This window comes from Vigna angularis, chromosome 3 (assembly GCF_016808095.1).
Source record: "Vigna angularis cultivar LongXiaoDou No.4 chromosome 3, ASM1680809v1, whole genome shotgun sequence".
Lineage (NCBI taxonomy): Eukaryota > Viridiplantae > Streptophyta > Magnoliopsida > Fabales > Fabaceae > Vigna > Vigna angularis.
The window spans coordinates 10020823-10036341 of NC_068972.1; the positions used below are offsets into that span (position 1 = coordinate 10020823).

The 15519-nt window shown below is 30.9% G+C and overlaps 2 protein-coding genes across 2 annotated transcripts; one reads left to right on the forward strand and one right to left on the reverse strand.

The window, feature by feature from the left end:
• Positions 1–1302: 1302 nt before the first annotated feature.
• LOC108324177 (copper transport protein ATX1) lies at positions 1303–4048 on the forward strand. Its single transcript, XM_017557037.2, has 3 exons — positions 1303–1495; positions 2325–2400; positions 3627–4048. Exons 1-3 carry the CDS (start codon positions 1487–1489, stop codon positions 3788–3790), a joined length of 249 nt encoding a protein of 82 aa, XP_017412526.1. The 5' UTR covers positions 1303–1486; the 3' UTR covers positions 3791–4048.
• Positions 4049–7093: 3045 nt separating this feature from the next.
• Positions 7094–9883, reverse strand: LOC108325471 (serine/threonine-protein kinase D6PKL2). Its single transcript, XM_017558550.2, has 2 exons — positions 9340–9883; positions 7094–8175 (listed from the first exon to the last, which is right to left on the reverse strand). Exons 1-2 carry the CDS (start codon positions 9798–9800, stop codon positions 7377–7379), a joined length of 1260 nt encoding a protein of 419 aa, XP_017414039.1. The 5' UTR covers positions 9801–9883; the 3' UTR covers positions 7094–7376.
• Positions 9884–15519: the final 5636 nt, after the last annotated feature.

A 15519-nucleotide genomic window follows, 5' to 3' on the forward strand; every position in this document is an offset into this window, starting at 1 on the left:
TATTTAGATAGAGTGGTTTGTGTATAAATTTTATAAACTTTTTTTAACATGTATAATTTAACATAAATATATAAAATTTAAATAAGTTTAAATATTAATTTAGTTTTATTTTAGAAAAAAAATCATTTGAATTAAATTGAGTCAAAATTTTAAATATGAAAACTAAATTAAAAACTAAATTAAAAACTAAATTAAATACAAAATATTGTCTGTGACACTAACATTTATACCTGATACTATACCAACATGTGGCACGATGATATATGACAAAAAATAAAATAAAAATAAAAATACTATGAACTTAGATCTAATATATACAAACACAACCTTAACTTCAACTTAATAAAAATGACTTAATTGAATATATTTTAGAAACTAAAATATTTAATTGTACCAAATAAGAATTATGGGTCTAATTTAGTTTTTAAAACAAATTAAAATATCAAAAGTGAAACTAAGCCTGGTTAAAAAGATAAAATAAAAAGAAATATTTTTTTATTGAGTAACAACTTAATTTAAAAAAGTGATTACTAAAGAGTAAAATTGAAAAAAAAACATTAACACTAAAAATGAATCTCTTTATATAACAGTGTAGTACAGAGTAATATGGATAATTAATAACTTTGATATATTTTAATAAAATAAACTAATTAATTTTATTAATAAATATAATTATATTAAAAATGTTTATATTAAGGATTTGATAAAAGATTTTTATTTTACTTTTTTCAGTTTGAAAAAGACACCTCTGTAAAAAAAATTACAGACTCATAGGTTGTTTTTACCAAACTAATGTTCTTTTTTGTCAAAGTTATCAAAATAGACAATTTTAAAAGGAATTACACGTATATAGATAAATTGTGTCATCTTTATATGACTTGATTGTGAAACAGTTGCATAAAAATAACATGACTTTAATGAAAAACACTTAAAAAATATAGAATGATTTTAGTTCAGTGTATTTTAAACTGAAATTGTGATAAAATAACATAACTTTAGTTTAATTTTTGTAAAAATGACGTTAAAATAGTAAAATTTCAACTTAAAATACTCTGAATAAAATCATGTTAAATTAATCTTAATTAACTTAAAAAATATCTTGAATTAAAGTTGTGTTCACAATGAAATTGAGCACCTTAACGCATTCGAATATTTTAAAAAGTTATCCATTTAATAAATTTAAAAAATAAAAATTACACCAATTTGATAAAAAAAAAAAAAGAAGCGTAGCATTGGGAGTTTACGTGGCGACAGACGTAATGCGTAAGAGTTGACGTTGCTCAACAGAAGAAGGAGCTATGGTCAATTGAACTAAACCTTACCCAACCTAACCCACACCACCCAACTTTCTTCCTTCCCTTTTCACCTTTCTTCCATATTTCCCTATAAAAGCAACTCACTCCCCCCTCTCTTCCCATTTTATCCGTTCTATCATTTTCCCTCTTCTCATTTATTTCATTTCCTCTTTTGTCCTTCATCTCTAATCATGTCTCAGGTACATCTACACCTTCTCCATTTCAATTTTATCTTTCTCTTCTCTTTCCCTCAATTTTGCTTCTGTAATCCCCCCTTTTCTGATTCCCTTCTCCTTATTTGACCTAGACTTTATAGCTCAAAATTTATCAGATATCTGGAATTATTGTTTATACATGCATTTGATGTTCATCAACCACTGCTTTTCCTGTCAAGTATCGCAGAATTTTGCATTCATCTCTATATCTGTTTTTGAACTCTACGTTCCTGATTATATTCTCTATCAATTAATCTCGGGAACAGCTGAATTGAAGTATTATGTGTTATTTTGCCCAAAGTTCAAATCTAATACTATATATGATCGGCCCTTTCTTATTTGCTTAGAATTTTGGCTTTCAGCGTGTTTTTCTTGTTTTCTGTCAGCTATGTTATCATAGTTTATGTGGGATTTTACTATATATGAAGGATCTTCTCACGCATTTAAAAGTCTTTGTCCGATGCAATCATGGTCAAACTTTTTCGTTCTGTTTTCTGTTAAAGCTTGTAAACGTAGCATTCAATTTGTATTTTCAGGCTTTAAACCTGAATAAACGTGATTTATGCAGCTACTTTTACCTTTAGCAGCAAAGATGAAATGGATGAAATTTGCTATATCTGTATCTGATTTCCTTTTCTGCTCTCGTCCTCCATGCCCCCACTCCCGTTTTTCCTTTTTAATTGGTTATTTTGTTTCTTAAATTCAAAGCATAAATGTATTTCTTCTATGTTGGGGTGTTGGGGGTTTAAGAATTAAGATGGTTATTTGTTCTTTCCTCTCCCCCTTAATCTGAACTTTTTCACTATGAGTACAGACCGTCGTCCTCAAAGTTGATATGTCATGCCAAGGATGTGTTGGTGCAGTGAAGAGAGTTCTTGGAAAATTGGATGGTAATCAAATACGTTGGATTGAAAATGCATTTATATTTTTCTTAGCTGCATTCTAATTAACTGTTTGTGCAAACTTTCTCTAGTATTCTCAATATCGACCTGAAAATGTTTATCTTACACAACCATTTTGCTTTGTAGTTCTGTGCCTTTTGTTATTTTGTGTCAATTCTGTTGCCAGCATGACATGAAGTATCGTATCAATGTATCTTAAGCTATCCTCTTGGATTAGTTTTCCTCTTAATTCATTATCTCTTTGTAATGGTTACCATATATCCTTATATTATCATGAATTGTTGTTGGTTCCCCTAATTTGCTTGGATTGTTACTATTATAAACAGGGTTAGTGGAAAAAGTTACATGATCATATCAAATACAAAAACATATTAATACATGATGATAAATCTTGTTAATATCGATTAAGCTTTTTATTATCCTTTAGATCAATTTAGGATGATACTTTTAGCTCAGGGATAAGGTTAAATAACTCAAAGTTATTGTTGATACTCTTCTGTCTTAATTTTCTCTGTCCTGTTAGACTCTGATTGTTTGATCATGTGGGTTTCGTGTTTGTGATTAATTCATGGAAATCATCAATAGTCCCTTGCTTAGGTTTTTAGTGATTCTATTACTAGAATGTAACACTGAATTTGACGTTGTTTACATATAGAAACATTGGCAGCCTTGTTTAGGCGATATTTTATCGTAATTCATTCTATTTATGATCTTGAAAATACAGTTTTCATATTCTGGCCTTATTTTATGTACGTCATATGTACTTGTTTTGGGTGTTATGATTTAGCTTCGGAGCACTTTGAAATGATTTTCTTGAAATTCCCTTCATGGTGATATGTGCTGTTTCTCTTCTTCATGCCAAGTGGCAACTTATCTAATAATCCTTTAATCCACTTTTGAAACATGTTTGAATATTTCACCAAGCAAAAAGAAAGCCTTTTGATTTTTTAAATCAACACCTTCTCTAACATAATAAAAGTTCTATATTTCCGATAGAAAAGGTCTTAAAGGCACTGTTAACTCGTATCCAAACAGACCCTATATAATGCTAGTTTCAAAGCTTGCATGTTTCTATGATTTCCCATGGTACAAGAATATGAAGTATACATGCGAAGACGAATTGTAATTATGGATTGAAGTCATTGTCATGACAGCATACCAGTCATAGTTCCTCTTCTAATGTTGTAGAATAATAAGTGGGATCTTATTTGCAGGTGTGGAATCATATGACATTGATTTGAACGAAAAGAAGGTGGTAGTGAAGGGAAATGTCCAGCCAGACACAGTTCTGGAGACCGTGTCCAAAACAGGGAAGAAGACAACCTTCTGGGAAGGTGAAGCACCAGCATCTGAAACTAGCACAGTAACTGCTTCCTAGAACACTTGGCTCTATTATGTGAGAACGAAGTAGCTATGTGAATGAAATACTATTTGGTGGACTCGAAATAACGATGAACTCGTCATCGTGTCACAGCAGACTGCTGTATATTACTGTTTTTCTCATCTGTGATACTGTATTAGTGTGGTTTTAACTTCCTTCGTCTTCGTTCCCACTCATTTTCTTCTTTCTGTCAATCAATACAAACCGCAAATATTTCCAAAGTCATCCGTCAGTGGAACTATGTTTTTTTTTTCACATTGATATTCTCCTTTAAAAGCAATTAAAAACATTTTATGGTCCATTTTCTTACCTAAGTTGCATATTATGCTAGCTCGCGAACAGAGTGTGATTTATGGAGGATGTTCAAGCAAAACAGTAAAAAAATAGCAGAACTGCTGAAAAAAAAATTATACTTAATTTATATTAAATTGATTTATCAATACAATTGGAAAATACCAGAAAAAATGATAATGCTTGTAGCTCCAGATCCAGAAATAGTTTATGCATTCACGTCCTAGTAGCTACTGAACCGGTCTTAAACTCTCCTATATACGTATTCCACTGGAAAAAAAAAATGTAAAGTATTATCGAGAGGTTCGATCACAAAGGGCCGACGTGTAAAGGTAAAGGAAGATGTTTTATATTTGCTTTAATGTCAAACATGAGTACAGAAAAAATTCAATGATTTCTTATTAGGATAATGATATTTTGACAACATTAATATTATTTACGTATAATTGATTCAAAATTACTTTACAATCAATAATAATAATAATAATCATGAACCAATTATAGAATAATGGTATTAAAATATTATAAAAAAAATATTGTCAAGTATCGTTGTTGGAGTGATAATGTAAGAATACTTCAACTTTTGTTTCGCACTTAACACTTATAAAACTATACTTTTATTTTAAAATATACAATAATTTAGGAAGAATTAAATAAAAAATAAAAATATTATTCTTTTGTAGTGCTGTTGAACAGTAATAGATTTCCTTTTATTATGGTGACTCAATGAACATACGCAAATGTTGTAGACTTTATTTTTTTTTCTCAGAGACATATTTTGAACTTTATTGAATTGAGATCAAGAATTTTTTTTCCAAAGACCTTTTTATTGTTTAAGTATATTTTTTTTCGAAAGACTAAATTTTCGTCATATATATATATATATTCAGGTTATTTACTAATAGAATTCTGTTTTCTCAAGAACGAATTCATAGTAACATTTTTTCTAGTTTTATAAATTTGTATATTTATTTATAATAAATTACTTTTGTAGACATGTATAACTTTTTATAAATATAAATTTAAAAAATATATTTAATTTAAAACTTATATATTAATTGAGAATAATTTTTTTTTAAAAATGATTATAATAAATAAGATAATTTACATATATTGTAGATATGGTAATAGAAAAATTATCATAATAAAATATTGTAATTATGATTTAAACAGTAATAAAAACGAAATTTTCTTTAAACAGTAACTGGGTCTAGTTTAAAAAAAAAAACCTTCCTGATAATTTATTCAGGTCAATAAAATTTAAGAGTGATCTATTTCAGAAAAAAAAAAAAGAACAAATAATGCAACTACAAAGTCTATCTTATCCTGTTATTTCTTTTAACAGACGAAAAGACGCTTCATAATAAACATAAATCTCAACGGAAAACTCTAATGAAACAAATTTCTATTATTCGACTAAATTATGTAAAGTTTTCATGCATGTAACGGCCAACCAAATTTCAGAAATGATAATTATTGGGAAAATATCTGTCGAAACTTTTTTTGGCTTTGGAAAAAAAATTCATTTGAGAAACTTATAAAAATATAATATTTCTTTAAAACAACAGTTAATCTATATATGTTACAAGAATTAATGTATAAAGCGATAAATTGGTAATAGATTAAAAATTTTGCTGGCTGATTTTCTTGTCAACTAAAACCAGTTTATTTTTTTCAAGATTTTAAGGACTCGCCTTCCACTCTTGGACTAACGCATTTAGAGATAGCAATGGCTGAACAGTAATTAGAAAGGTTGATTATGTGCCAAAAGAAAATAGAGTTTAAGATGAGTTTCTAGCAATGAAACACGAATTTATATAGAAAAACTGACTATTTTTAGCAACAGATACCTTAACACAGTAAGATAACACAACAGAATACTGGATGAAATTGAATGTTTAGCTCTTATGACAAGAATGAAATTCGTAAGGCTTTACGTCCAAAAAGTATAATCCAAGAATTTGTATAAGATGTTTTAGGACTATAAAATCATAAGCTACTGTTAAAAAATTTCTTGAGAAATTATAATATTTAGATAACTGGAACGACTACTGTTCTTTATTTCTTTAGTCCTTCACTTTAGTTCTTTTTCCTTTAACTTACCGCAATAATAGAATAGGTCATAATTATTTTTATTTTAAAAGAGTGATAAAACAAAGCTTTTATGGTTGATGGAGAGGAGTGGTTTTCACGTCACAAAAGAATGATTTACAGTCTTCAATGGAAGAACCGCAGGATTCTGGAAGGACAATCACAGGCTGAGAAAAAAATGGTGCTTTCCATGGCTATTTTTTGCTGAATTTTTACTATTCTTAAATTTATACAATTTCTTCGTATAACATTTGTATAGATGAAGTTATTAATATATATTACGAAATATAAAGAGAAAATGCATGTTATATAAATTATTGTGTAAACAATATAACTAATTTTATGAAAAGTAGTTCTTTTCTTTCCAAACAATACTTTATTCGAAATGTGATTTAGGAAAATAATAATACTTTCTTCTATTGAAAACCATTGATATCTAAATATAGTATTATACATTCAACTAATTCGAATACGATACCTAATTCAATTTCAACCAATAACTCAGAAAAGTTTGTACTTTGCAGTTTCATTGCGTAGTTTTTTTTTTTCTTACCAGAATTGCAACCACCACAGACACCGTGAATCTAAATCAAAACAAAAAAACCGAGATTAAAAAAACTAAGTAAAATACATTTGGCGGTTGAAATGGTTGGCCCACCAACCAACAACAGCATCTGTTGAGAAACAATAATTGATGTGGGCAAGCGAACAAGAGGAAGTGAGAAAGAATTGCCTTTCTTATATTCGAATCTTCTTATGTTCCCTTTCATATTATCAGACACATCATTATAAAAAGCAAACTAAGTAAAATATTAATGATGATAGGTTTTATATTCCATAATTATGTCTACGTCTTTTACTTTTATAACATGGAATCTAATTCCTTGGTCAAAGACGAAATGGCATATATCCAATGAATAACTGGAAATCATTTATCCTCCCCATTCTATAAATTAAATAAAATTGTTAATTACACCAATTCCAGTTTTATAACTGTAATTAATTACACCAACGCAACTGTTAATTACACAAACATGGTTTTGTAGTTTTAGTAAAATCCCACAGCAGTTGTCTGAGTTGAAGTTGTATATGAGCAGTTTGAGTTGTATGGATGGTCATATGTATATATATATATATATATATATATATAAAAGTGGGATTTTATATATATATATATGAATATATATGGAGAAAGAGAGTTCTAATAGAAGTCTACGGTATTGGTTGTGCAATTATAGAGTCGAACCAATTCCTTGCACTTGTCTGATGCAGGGATGTATGGAGGGGTAGCACACCTTAACAATGCCCAATTAACTCCATTGAAGAAGGGGTGGTGCTTGATTGCTAGGGCACCCATTGTTGAACCCAGTCTCATTGTTGAGTCCTTCACCAACAGTTGTGAGATCAAATCCCTAGCTGCTCCTGGGATCATTGGCTCCTTAGGGAACTCAAGGGCACGTGCCACTATGTTCGCTAGGGTTAGCTCATGCTCAACCCCTTTGAAGGGTGTCATCCCGTAGAACAGTTCAAAAATGAATACTCCCAGTGTCCACCAATCAACGGCGTTACCGTGACCCTCCCCGGAAATCACTTCCGGCGCCAAGTACTCATGGGTCCCAACGAACGACGTCGACCGAATTTCTATTGGCTCCGCCACGATCTCCACCGACCCACACCGCGATGACCTCTTGCTACGACCGCGTTTCGGGTGGAAGCATGGGACAGATGGCACAATGCAATTTGGCAGCATGCAGGATGACATGGCGGGGGCGCATTGGTTCTTGGAATGGTCGTTGGAACAGGTGTTGCAGGGTGGATCTTGATCGAACACGATCTGAGCCGTTGATGTTGTGTCGTCGCCTTTCAGTGAGAGGTCAAAGTCAGTGAGCATTACGTGACCGTCCGATCTTATGAGCACATTTTCAGGCTTCAAATCACGGTATATTATCCCCATCATGTGTAGGTACTCCAACGCAACCACAACCTCAGATGCGTAGAACCTGTAACCACAACCCTCAAGTCAACATAACATGGTGGAATTGTTATTATCGGCATGTATTATTTTGGTATATCAGCATCATAATTTTATTACCATCAATTTCTCCAATAATTAAATCATGCAGGGTCCACTTTTGAATAATCATACCCATTATTTTAAAATTTGACCATGCAAAACGTCATCAACTTCTATTTTTGCATAATTTTTCAAATATATTTTGATGAAGACGTACGAGCACTATCTGTAATTTTTAGAGAAATAAAACCTTTTGACTACATCCAAAAGCTGAATTACTTGTTTATGCAATAGTTTAAGATGGAGGTTCCATCCTAAAAGTATTTAAATCTGTTCAAGCTCAGAAACGACGAGATAGGAATGCTCTAAAATTTGTTTATTATTAGTATTACTTTGGCAATCCGATAATGGTTACTGGTTAAGTGGGGGAGGCACTAAATTATTATTTGGTGCACGACGGACACACCAAAAGCCTTCGTGGGCTCACCATCAAAGGCATCAAAGGAGACATGAATTGAATCTAATGGCCCACAGCCAATGAAATTATGAGCAGATTAAACCAACTCAACTCAAACCCAAAGACCTATCCCAACTTTCCCATCACAAACTGCATCACCAACTCATCCAAAGAAGCCAAATAAACATGCGCGCTCTCTCTCTCTCTCTCCACCCTCTCCACTACTATATTATAAATTTTCATTTTCCTTACATTAGCGTTGATGTATGAAACATCAACAAACCCAGTTACCCATTGTTAATTCAGTTACAAATCCCACTGACATCTCAAACAGTAACTGTTACCTATTAACTTTTCTTTCTATTTATTACGCACCGATTTATATTATAACAACGTATAAATGAAAGAAACAAATTACTCGACCAAATTATTCTCTGCATGCATGTGTTCATTCATCATCTAAAATTGCAATCTCTTGCGTTCAATAAAAAACACACACAAAAAAAGTATCGCATAATTCAACACTAAACATATTTAAGGTGTCAACTAATTTCTGCATCTCATGTAATGTAACCATTAATAGTTCCGACCGACATGTGATCATTTTTGTTCCCACGCCGCTTCAAAGTGTAACAGGATCACATGCAGATTAAATAGGGAGAGTTAAAGAAGAGAAAGGAGAGACAGACGGACCTAACGGCGGCGTGGTGGAAGCGTTTATCGGGCTGCCGCTGGCGGAGGACGTGGAGGTCACCGCCGGGGCAGAACTCGGTCAGGAGGCAAGACCAGCGCGGGGAATCGAGCGACGCGTAAAGAGTTGGCAAAAAAGGGTGATCCACCGCTTGCAGAATCTCTCTCTCAACCTTTGCCCTCGTGTCTTTGTTCCTGGCCACGAGTTCCTTCTTGTCCATCACCTTTGCCGCGAACAGGCACCCGTTCGAGCCCTTCAGCTCCACCAAGTACACGCTTCCGATATCGCCGCTCCCCACTCGCTGCACAAACCGGAGGTCACCCAATCCCAGGGTCCCGCCGCCGCGCTCTATGGCTTCCCAGCAGGGGTCCGACGACGGTGCGTGGTTCCTGGCGGAGAACGTCCACTCCGAGCCCGCGGTGGTGGCAGGGTTGTCGGAGTCGTCCTCGGCGGAGGAGTGCATTGTGTCGCTAATGATTCTAACAATAACTACAGTAATAATAATGGAGTTGGAGTTTGCTGTGTTGTGCGTGAGAGAGAGAGAGAAAGAGGTGTGCGTGTGGGGGGAAATAGAGAGTTGAGTTTTGTGAAGGGAATGAGAGAAGGAGGTGGGGGCATAATGGGCCGGCAGTTTATTATTGGGCCATCTGGTGCCTTTACACTAAATAGGCCACTGGGTCAAGGGGCCCATCTGCTTCAATTTTTTCTCTATTTTTTTTTTGTTTTTTTGTCTTTTTATAGTATTGATCATCAATTCTCATTCACGTATGAACAAAAGTAGTAACGTGGGGGAGACACTACCAATTGCGAACGGGAGAACATGTTGATTTTGTCAAGTGTCGATGAAAACGCATCGAAAGAGTTAAATTTTACGAATCTAAACTGTAACTAGTTTTATTCAACTGTAATTATTACTCTTAACTCCCATCTAATTAAAGAGTTATTTTTCATATTTTGTAATGTCCACTGACAGTTTAACTTAACAATGTGTTTAAAGAAAATCAAACTACGACCCTACGACATCATTAATAGATAATAGTGGTTCTTTACTTTAAACAACAACGATTACATGCCCGATCTTCTTTTATTCAGAAGATTATCAAATAAAGTGAGAGCTTTAATTATACTTAAAAAAATAGCCATTAAAACAGATAAATCTTATTCAAAACACACGCGAATCTCTATTGCGACAGACAGGGGACCGTGACACCCACCCAAAAAAATTAAATATTTAACAAATCTGTCGAAGCAAAAAAAAAAAAACAATAACACTATGCAAATTGGAGATCAAAATTATTAAGGGACAAATAAAAGAATAGGTTTCTTTCAAACCTTTCATTTCTAATTTTATTTTTAATTAGTTTTTTAAAATTGTAGTTGATTTAATAAGTTCTTTCCAAAACTAAAAAGGAGAGGTAAAGAAGATTAAATCAAACACTGAAATTGTGGATTAATTTGGGTCCCTTTATCTTTCAATTTTTTGTGCTTTAACTTGAATGAAATGCAAAGATTTTTTTCCCGTTAAATTACTTTTTTAACTTTTATACTTTCCATATGTTATTGAATAGGTTCTTATGGTTGATTGTTTTTAATATGCCTATATCTCCATATAATTACAATGGAGGGCTATATCACTAAATACTTTAGTGAGCCATTAAACATGTGACGCTGTTTTTTTTTTAAATGACAAAAATTAACTTTTTACAAAAATACTTTACATACATTTCTATAAGTAAAATCCCTTACATACATGTATTTTTTTATCTCCGATAATTAACTTGTATAACTTAAAATAAAATAAATTATCAATATCATTAAAGTATTTTTACAAACAAATGTTTGAAAACAAAAATGTAATATGTAATGTTTTTATAATTATTAGCGTTTGAGAAAACGTTTGAAAGAGAAATTTTCATTATGATTGGAGAAAAGAACACACTGTAGAAGAGGATGAAAACTTTTATTAACATATAATATTTTTATTTGGAAGAAAGTATTACATTTGTCCCTCCCTCTCCAATAAATTTTTCTCCCGCATCTTAATTGCTTTGTATTAATGGATTTTGGGCTCAGACTTACGAGAAATTGAGTTGAATGGTTTGACTAGAGAAGATATAAAATGAATTGAAAGTGCAATAAATTTCAAAAAAAAAAAACATTAATTCCGAAAAGTTTCTTACACTGTCATTAATTCACAATTTAAATTTATTATTTATTTAACTATAACATTTAAAGAGCATTTTAAAACAAGTATAAATATCCTATTCATGCTCTTTTTAACACAAATCCTCTTTGCAATTCACACACTCTTCCAAATCTTTACCATCAATTATCTCTCTCTGATACTATATCTTTTGTAAAGGCTATCGAAATTTCGAATATAAAGACTTCTAAGAAGTATAAAGAGGGATTTTTTTTAAGGATATGAAAGTATATTTTTTCAAACATATTGTAAGTTGCATTATAGTGAAACAATTGGGCCGCTTTATCTTGTCCTTCTATAAATTTGAGACCTTCTCCCTACACCACCACAGTTTTCTTCCTATACCTCCTCATTTTATTTTGTTTTTCAAAAATACCCTTAAGTTAAAATTTTATTACTTTTATCCTTAGCTTTTATACTTCTACTTAAAAGCTAATTTCCTTACGGCGCACATACACCCCATCCCCACACAAACTTCTCTCTTTCTTATTTATTTTCTTTTCCATATCCGTTTCTCTTCCCCACTCCCCCACAGACTTTTCTTTTCTCCGTTCCTTCATTGATTCCATTTCCTTTTCTTCCATTCTCCATTCCACGTTAGTTTCTTTTCTTCATTTAATTTATATGCTTGTTTGCATTAGGTAATTTGATTTATATGTATATTTAAGTAGGTTTTGTATATTTAGGTAAGTAAGTTGTTGTGAATATGTTTGACGTGGTTGAAGGAAGAAGCATATTCATATCCGTTGGTGAAAAGTTAATTTTTTTTAACCACACGATATAAATTTTTAACAAGGATAAATAGGAAATGGAGAGGTGCAAGGAGAAGATTGTGGTGATGCAGGGAGTGACTCTCTGCATTTTTTAAAATTCTCTCTACATTTTCATATTAATAAATTTTCAATTTTATTCATTTTAGATTTTAAAATTTTAATGTTAAAATTAAATTTTAAGTTATACATTAGAAAGTATAAAATAAGAATTTCATTTAATATAGAGTTGCAGGAAAAAATATATGAAGGTGCAGATATAACCTGCCAAACAATTACAACAATTGCTTTCTGCACCTATCATTTTCTTTTTACACCCATCATTTTATTTAATTTCGATTTTTGTCCTTGAAAGTTCTGTTACAAACTTGAGAGCTTTTTTACAAATTTGTCTCTACGGAGGAGATATCGTGAAAGTTTTGTGTGGTTGTGTCTTCATGGAGGTGTTCCATTTTCTGGTGTGTTTTGACAATGTTGAGCTACAACGAGTGTTGGTGTTGGTCATTCCAAGAGGTGGGCAATTTTTAGAAGATAATATTGAGGTATAGAGTATGCTTTTTCCTATGAATTTGAATGGTAATTAGGGATCATAATGGATTGGGTTGAATATGGATGGTATCTATTTGTTTAACAAAAAAATTATTTTCTTACCCATTTCGTTATTAGTTGAATACACATTTAAAAAAAACAGCAAATATTTTAAAATCGCAAGTATACGTGGATATCGTAGATATTAAAAAAAATATATTGTATAAATTTTTAAAGTAAAATTTAAATAAAATTATAAAAAAATATAAAATATAAAATATAATAAAAATAAAAATTCATGTTAATTAAATTTAACTTAATAATATATAAATTAATTTTAATTAAAATTAATTTAATAAAATATAAATTAATTTTAAATTTAATTTAACAAAATATAAATTAAAATTTATTTCAATTTTTTATAAATAATAAATATCTGAAAATACAAATAATATGATAGTTATATCTGATTTATTTATAAATAGATATTAAAATATCTTATACTTACTTTCAGGAATAATAAATGTCTATAAATACCACCAATTTTACCCAGTAAACACAAATATTTTTGTCACAAGTATTTTTTTCTTGTATATTTGTTGGAAATCACAGTCTAGAAATACTGTTCCGAAAACATTATCCATAATAATTGAAGGTAGGAAACAAATTCCAAAATATTGTTTCGGATGTAGTTAATTGTTATTTCAAAATATTGTTTCCATTCTATTTGATTGGAATGAGTTTGCAGTGAGTATTCTTTTTCACAAGATTTATCTTAGGGTTAAATATATATTTTATTTTTTAATTTTTAAAAAAAATTAAAATTAGTTTATTTTTAAAATTTTATTCATTTTTTCTAATTCTAGAAATACATAAATTTAATTTTTTAAATTAAATTTATTTTATGTATTAAACATATATTTTAGTTTATATTAAAGTGAAAATATATCTAACAGAATAAATAACTCAAATATTAACATAAAACGTATTTAAAATATTCAATAAATTTAATAATATTTTATTAAAATAACTAAATTTACATGTTTCTAGAATTAGGTCAAACTTTTTAAAAAAAATTAATTTTAATTTTTATTAAAAAATAAAAAAGTAAAAATATATTTAATCTTTTATTCTATAAAGTTTAATAACCTTCTCCGAGTGCATTCCAGGTTTATATCTTTTAGGATATGCTGTTATTTTAATCTTTGAATATAACTCTTTTGGAGAGAAGGATGGGTGGATAATTATAAAAAAAAGTTTAATAGATTTGGAGGTTCCTATATTTGTGTATTCGTTTCAATTCGGTCCTCCAATTTTAAAATTGAACAATTGGGTCCTTAATTTGGTCAATTTAATTTAATAATAGCCTTCTCGTTAAATACATTTAACGACGTTAACCTTTTTTAATAGGTGGCAAGTTGAGGCTTCCTGGTGGCACCGTTTGAGCCTTTTCTCAATCTCTGTTACCTCTCTCTCTCATGTAATGAAATCCAGTCCCCATCATCTTCATCAAATTTCACTCATCAATCACCATACCCTTAATATATAACCCTTTCATCTCCAGTTCAGAACCCTCATCCAATTTCCTTTCTTCTTCCTTCGATCATTTGTCTCATTCCTCTCCCAAATTTCCATTAATTCTCAATCCACTCTCTCGTTCCCAATTAGGTCCCATTCCTGTTCAAATTTTGTTTCTGGGTTCTCCCAATTCAAAGTTCTGCACTTTCCCTTTTTGCAGTGGAATTTCTCGTTCCTAGGGAGTTCAATTCCATTGTCTCTCACTAAAGCTGAAAACTTGGAGAGAAAGTGTCATAATTTCGATTCAATTTTTTTTTGATAATTGGGTCTGTGATCTTCCTGTGTGGGTAAGCAAGGTTACGAAAAATTGTGGTATCGTGATTTTGGCTGCAATGTTTAAGAAAACTGTCTATGACCATGGTTTTTGGCTGCAACATCAAAACGAGGTTTAAGAAAATATAATTTTCCTTCGCTGTTTTCCTCTCCCATCTCATTTTGCACAGAGACACTTCGCTGATTTCCGCTCACGCTTTCGTCCATTGTCACAATCTCAATCTCTGTTCAGATGGTGTGGTTTGCTTATATATATATATATATATATATATATATATATATATATATATATATATATATATATATATATATATATATATATATATATATATATATATAAATAAAACAAAAAGTGAAAAACTAAAGAGAATCGATCTGTAGGAGGTTACCGATTAATGGAGGAGTTGGTGTTGTTTTGTTGGAATGTCTTACAGTGGTTTGAGAAAAATAAAAATAATATGTTTAGAATGGAAAAGAAGAAGAAGGTGAGGAAGGTTTGAAGTCAAAAGGGGATCTGGAAGAAGAAGAGTGTGAGAGCCAGGTTCTTACCTTAGAAAGGATTTTATTTTAAACTTAAAATAAAATAAATTCTACCCCTATGCACCACGTCATAATTAATTGATTCCTCAGCATGCCACGATACATTAAATTTAACGCCGTCCACTAAAATTAACGGTAAAGGCATTATTGGTTCAGTTTTACCAAATTAAGGACCCAATTGATCACTTCCAAAATTGGAGGACCCAATTGAAACGAACACACAAATATAGGGACCTCTGAACCTATTAAACCTAAAAAAAACTGATGCAATGCATTTTGACGAGATGCAT

Coding starts and splice junctions, on each gene's coding strand:
- LOC108324177 (XM_017557037.2), top strand. Junction 2,401..3,626: donor AGTTCTTGGAAAATTGGATG/GTAATCAAATAC, acceptor TCTTATTTGCAG/GTGTGGAATCATATGACATT.
- LOC108325471 (XM_017558550.2), bottom strand. CDS start 9,800: ATGCACTCCTCCGCCGAGGACGACTCCGACAACCCTGCCACCACCGCG. Junction 8,176..9,339: donor TTCCACCACGCCGCCGTTAG/GTCCGTCTGTCT, acceptor TTGTGGTTACAG/GTTCTACGCATCTGAGGTTG.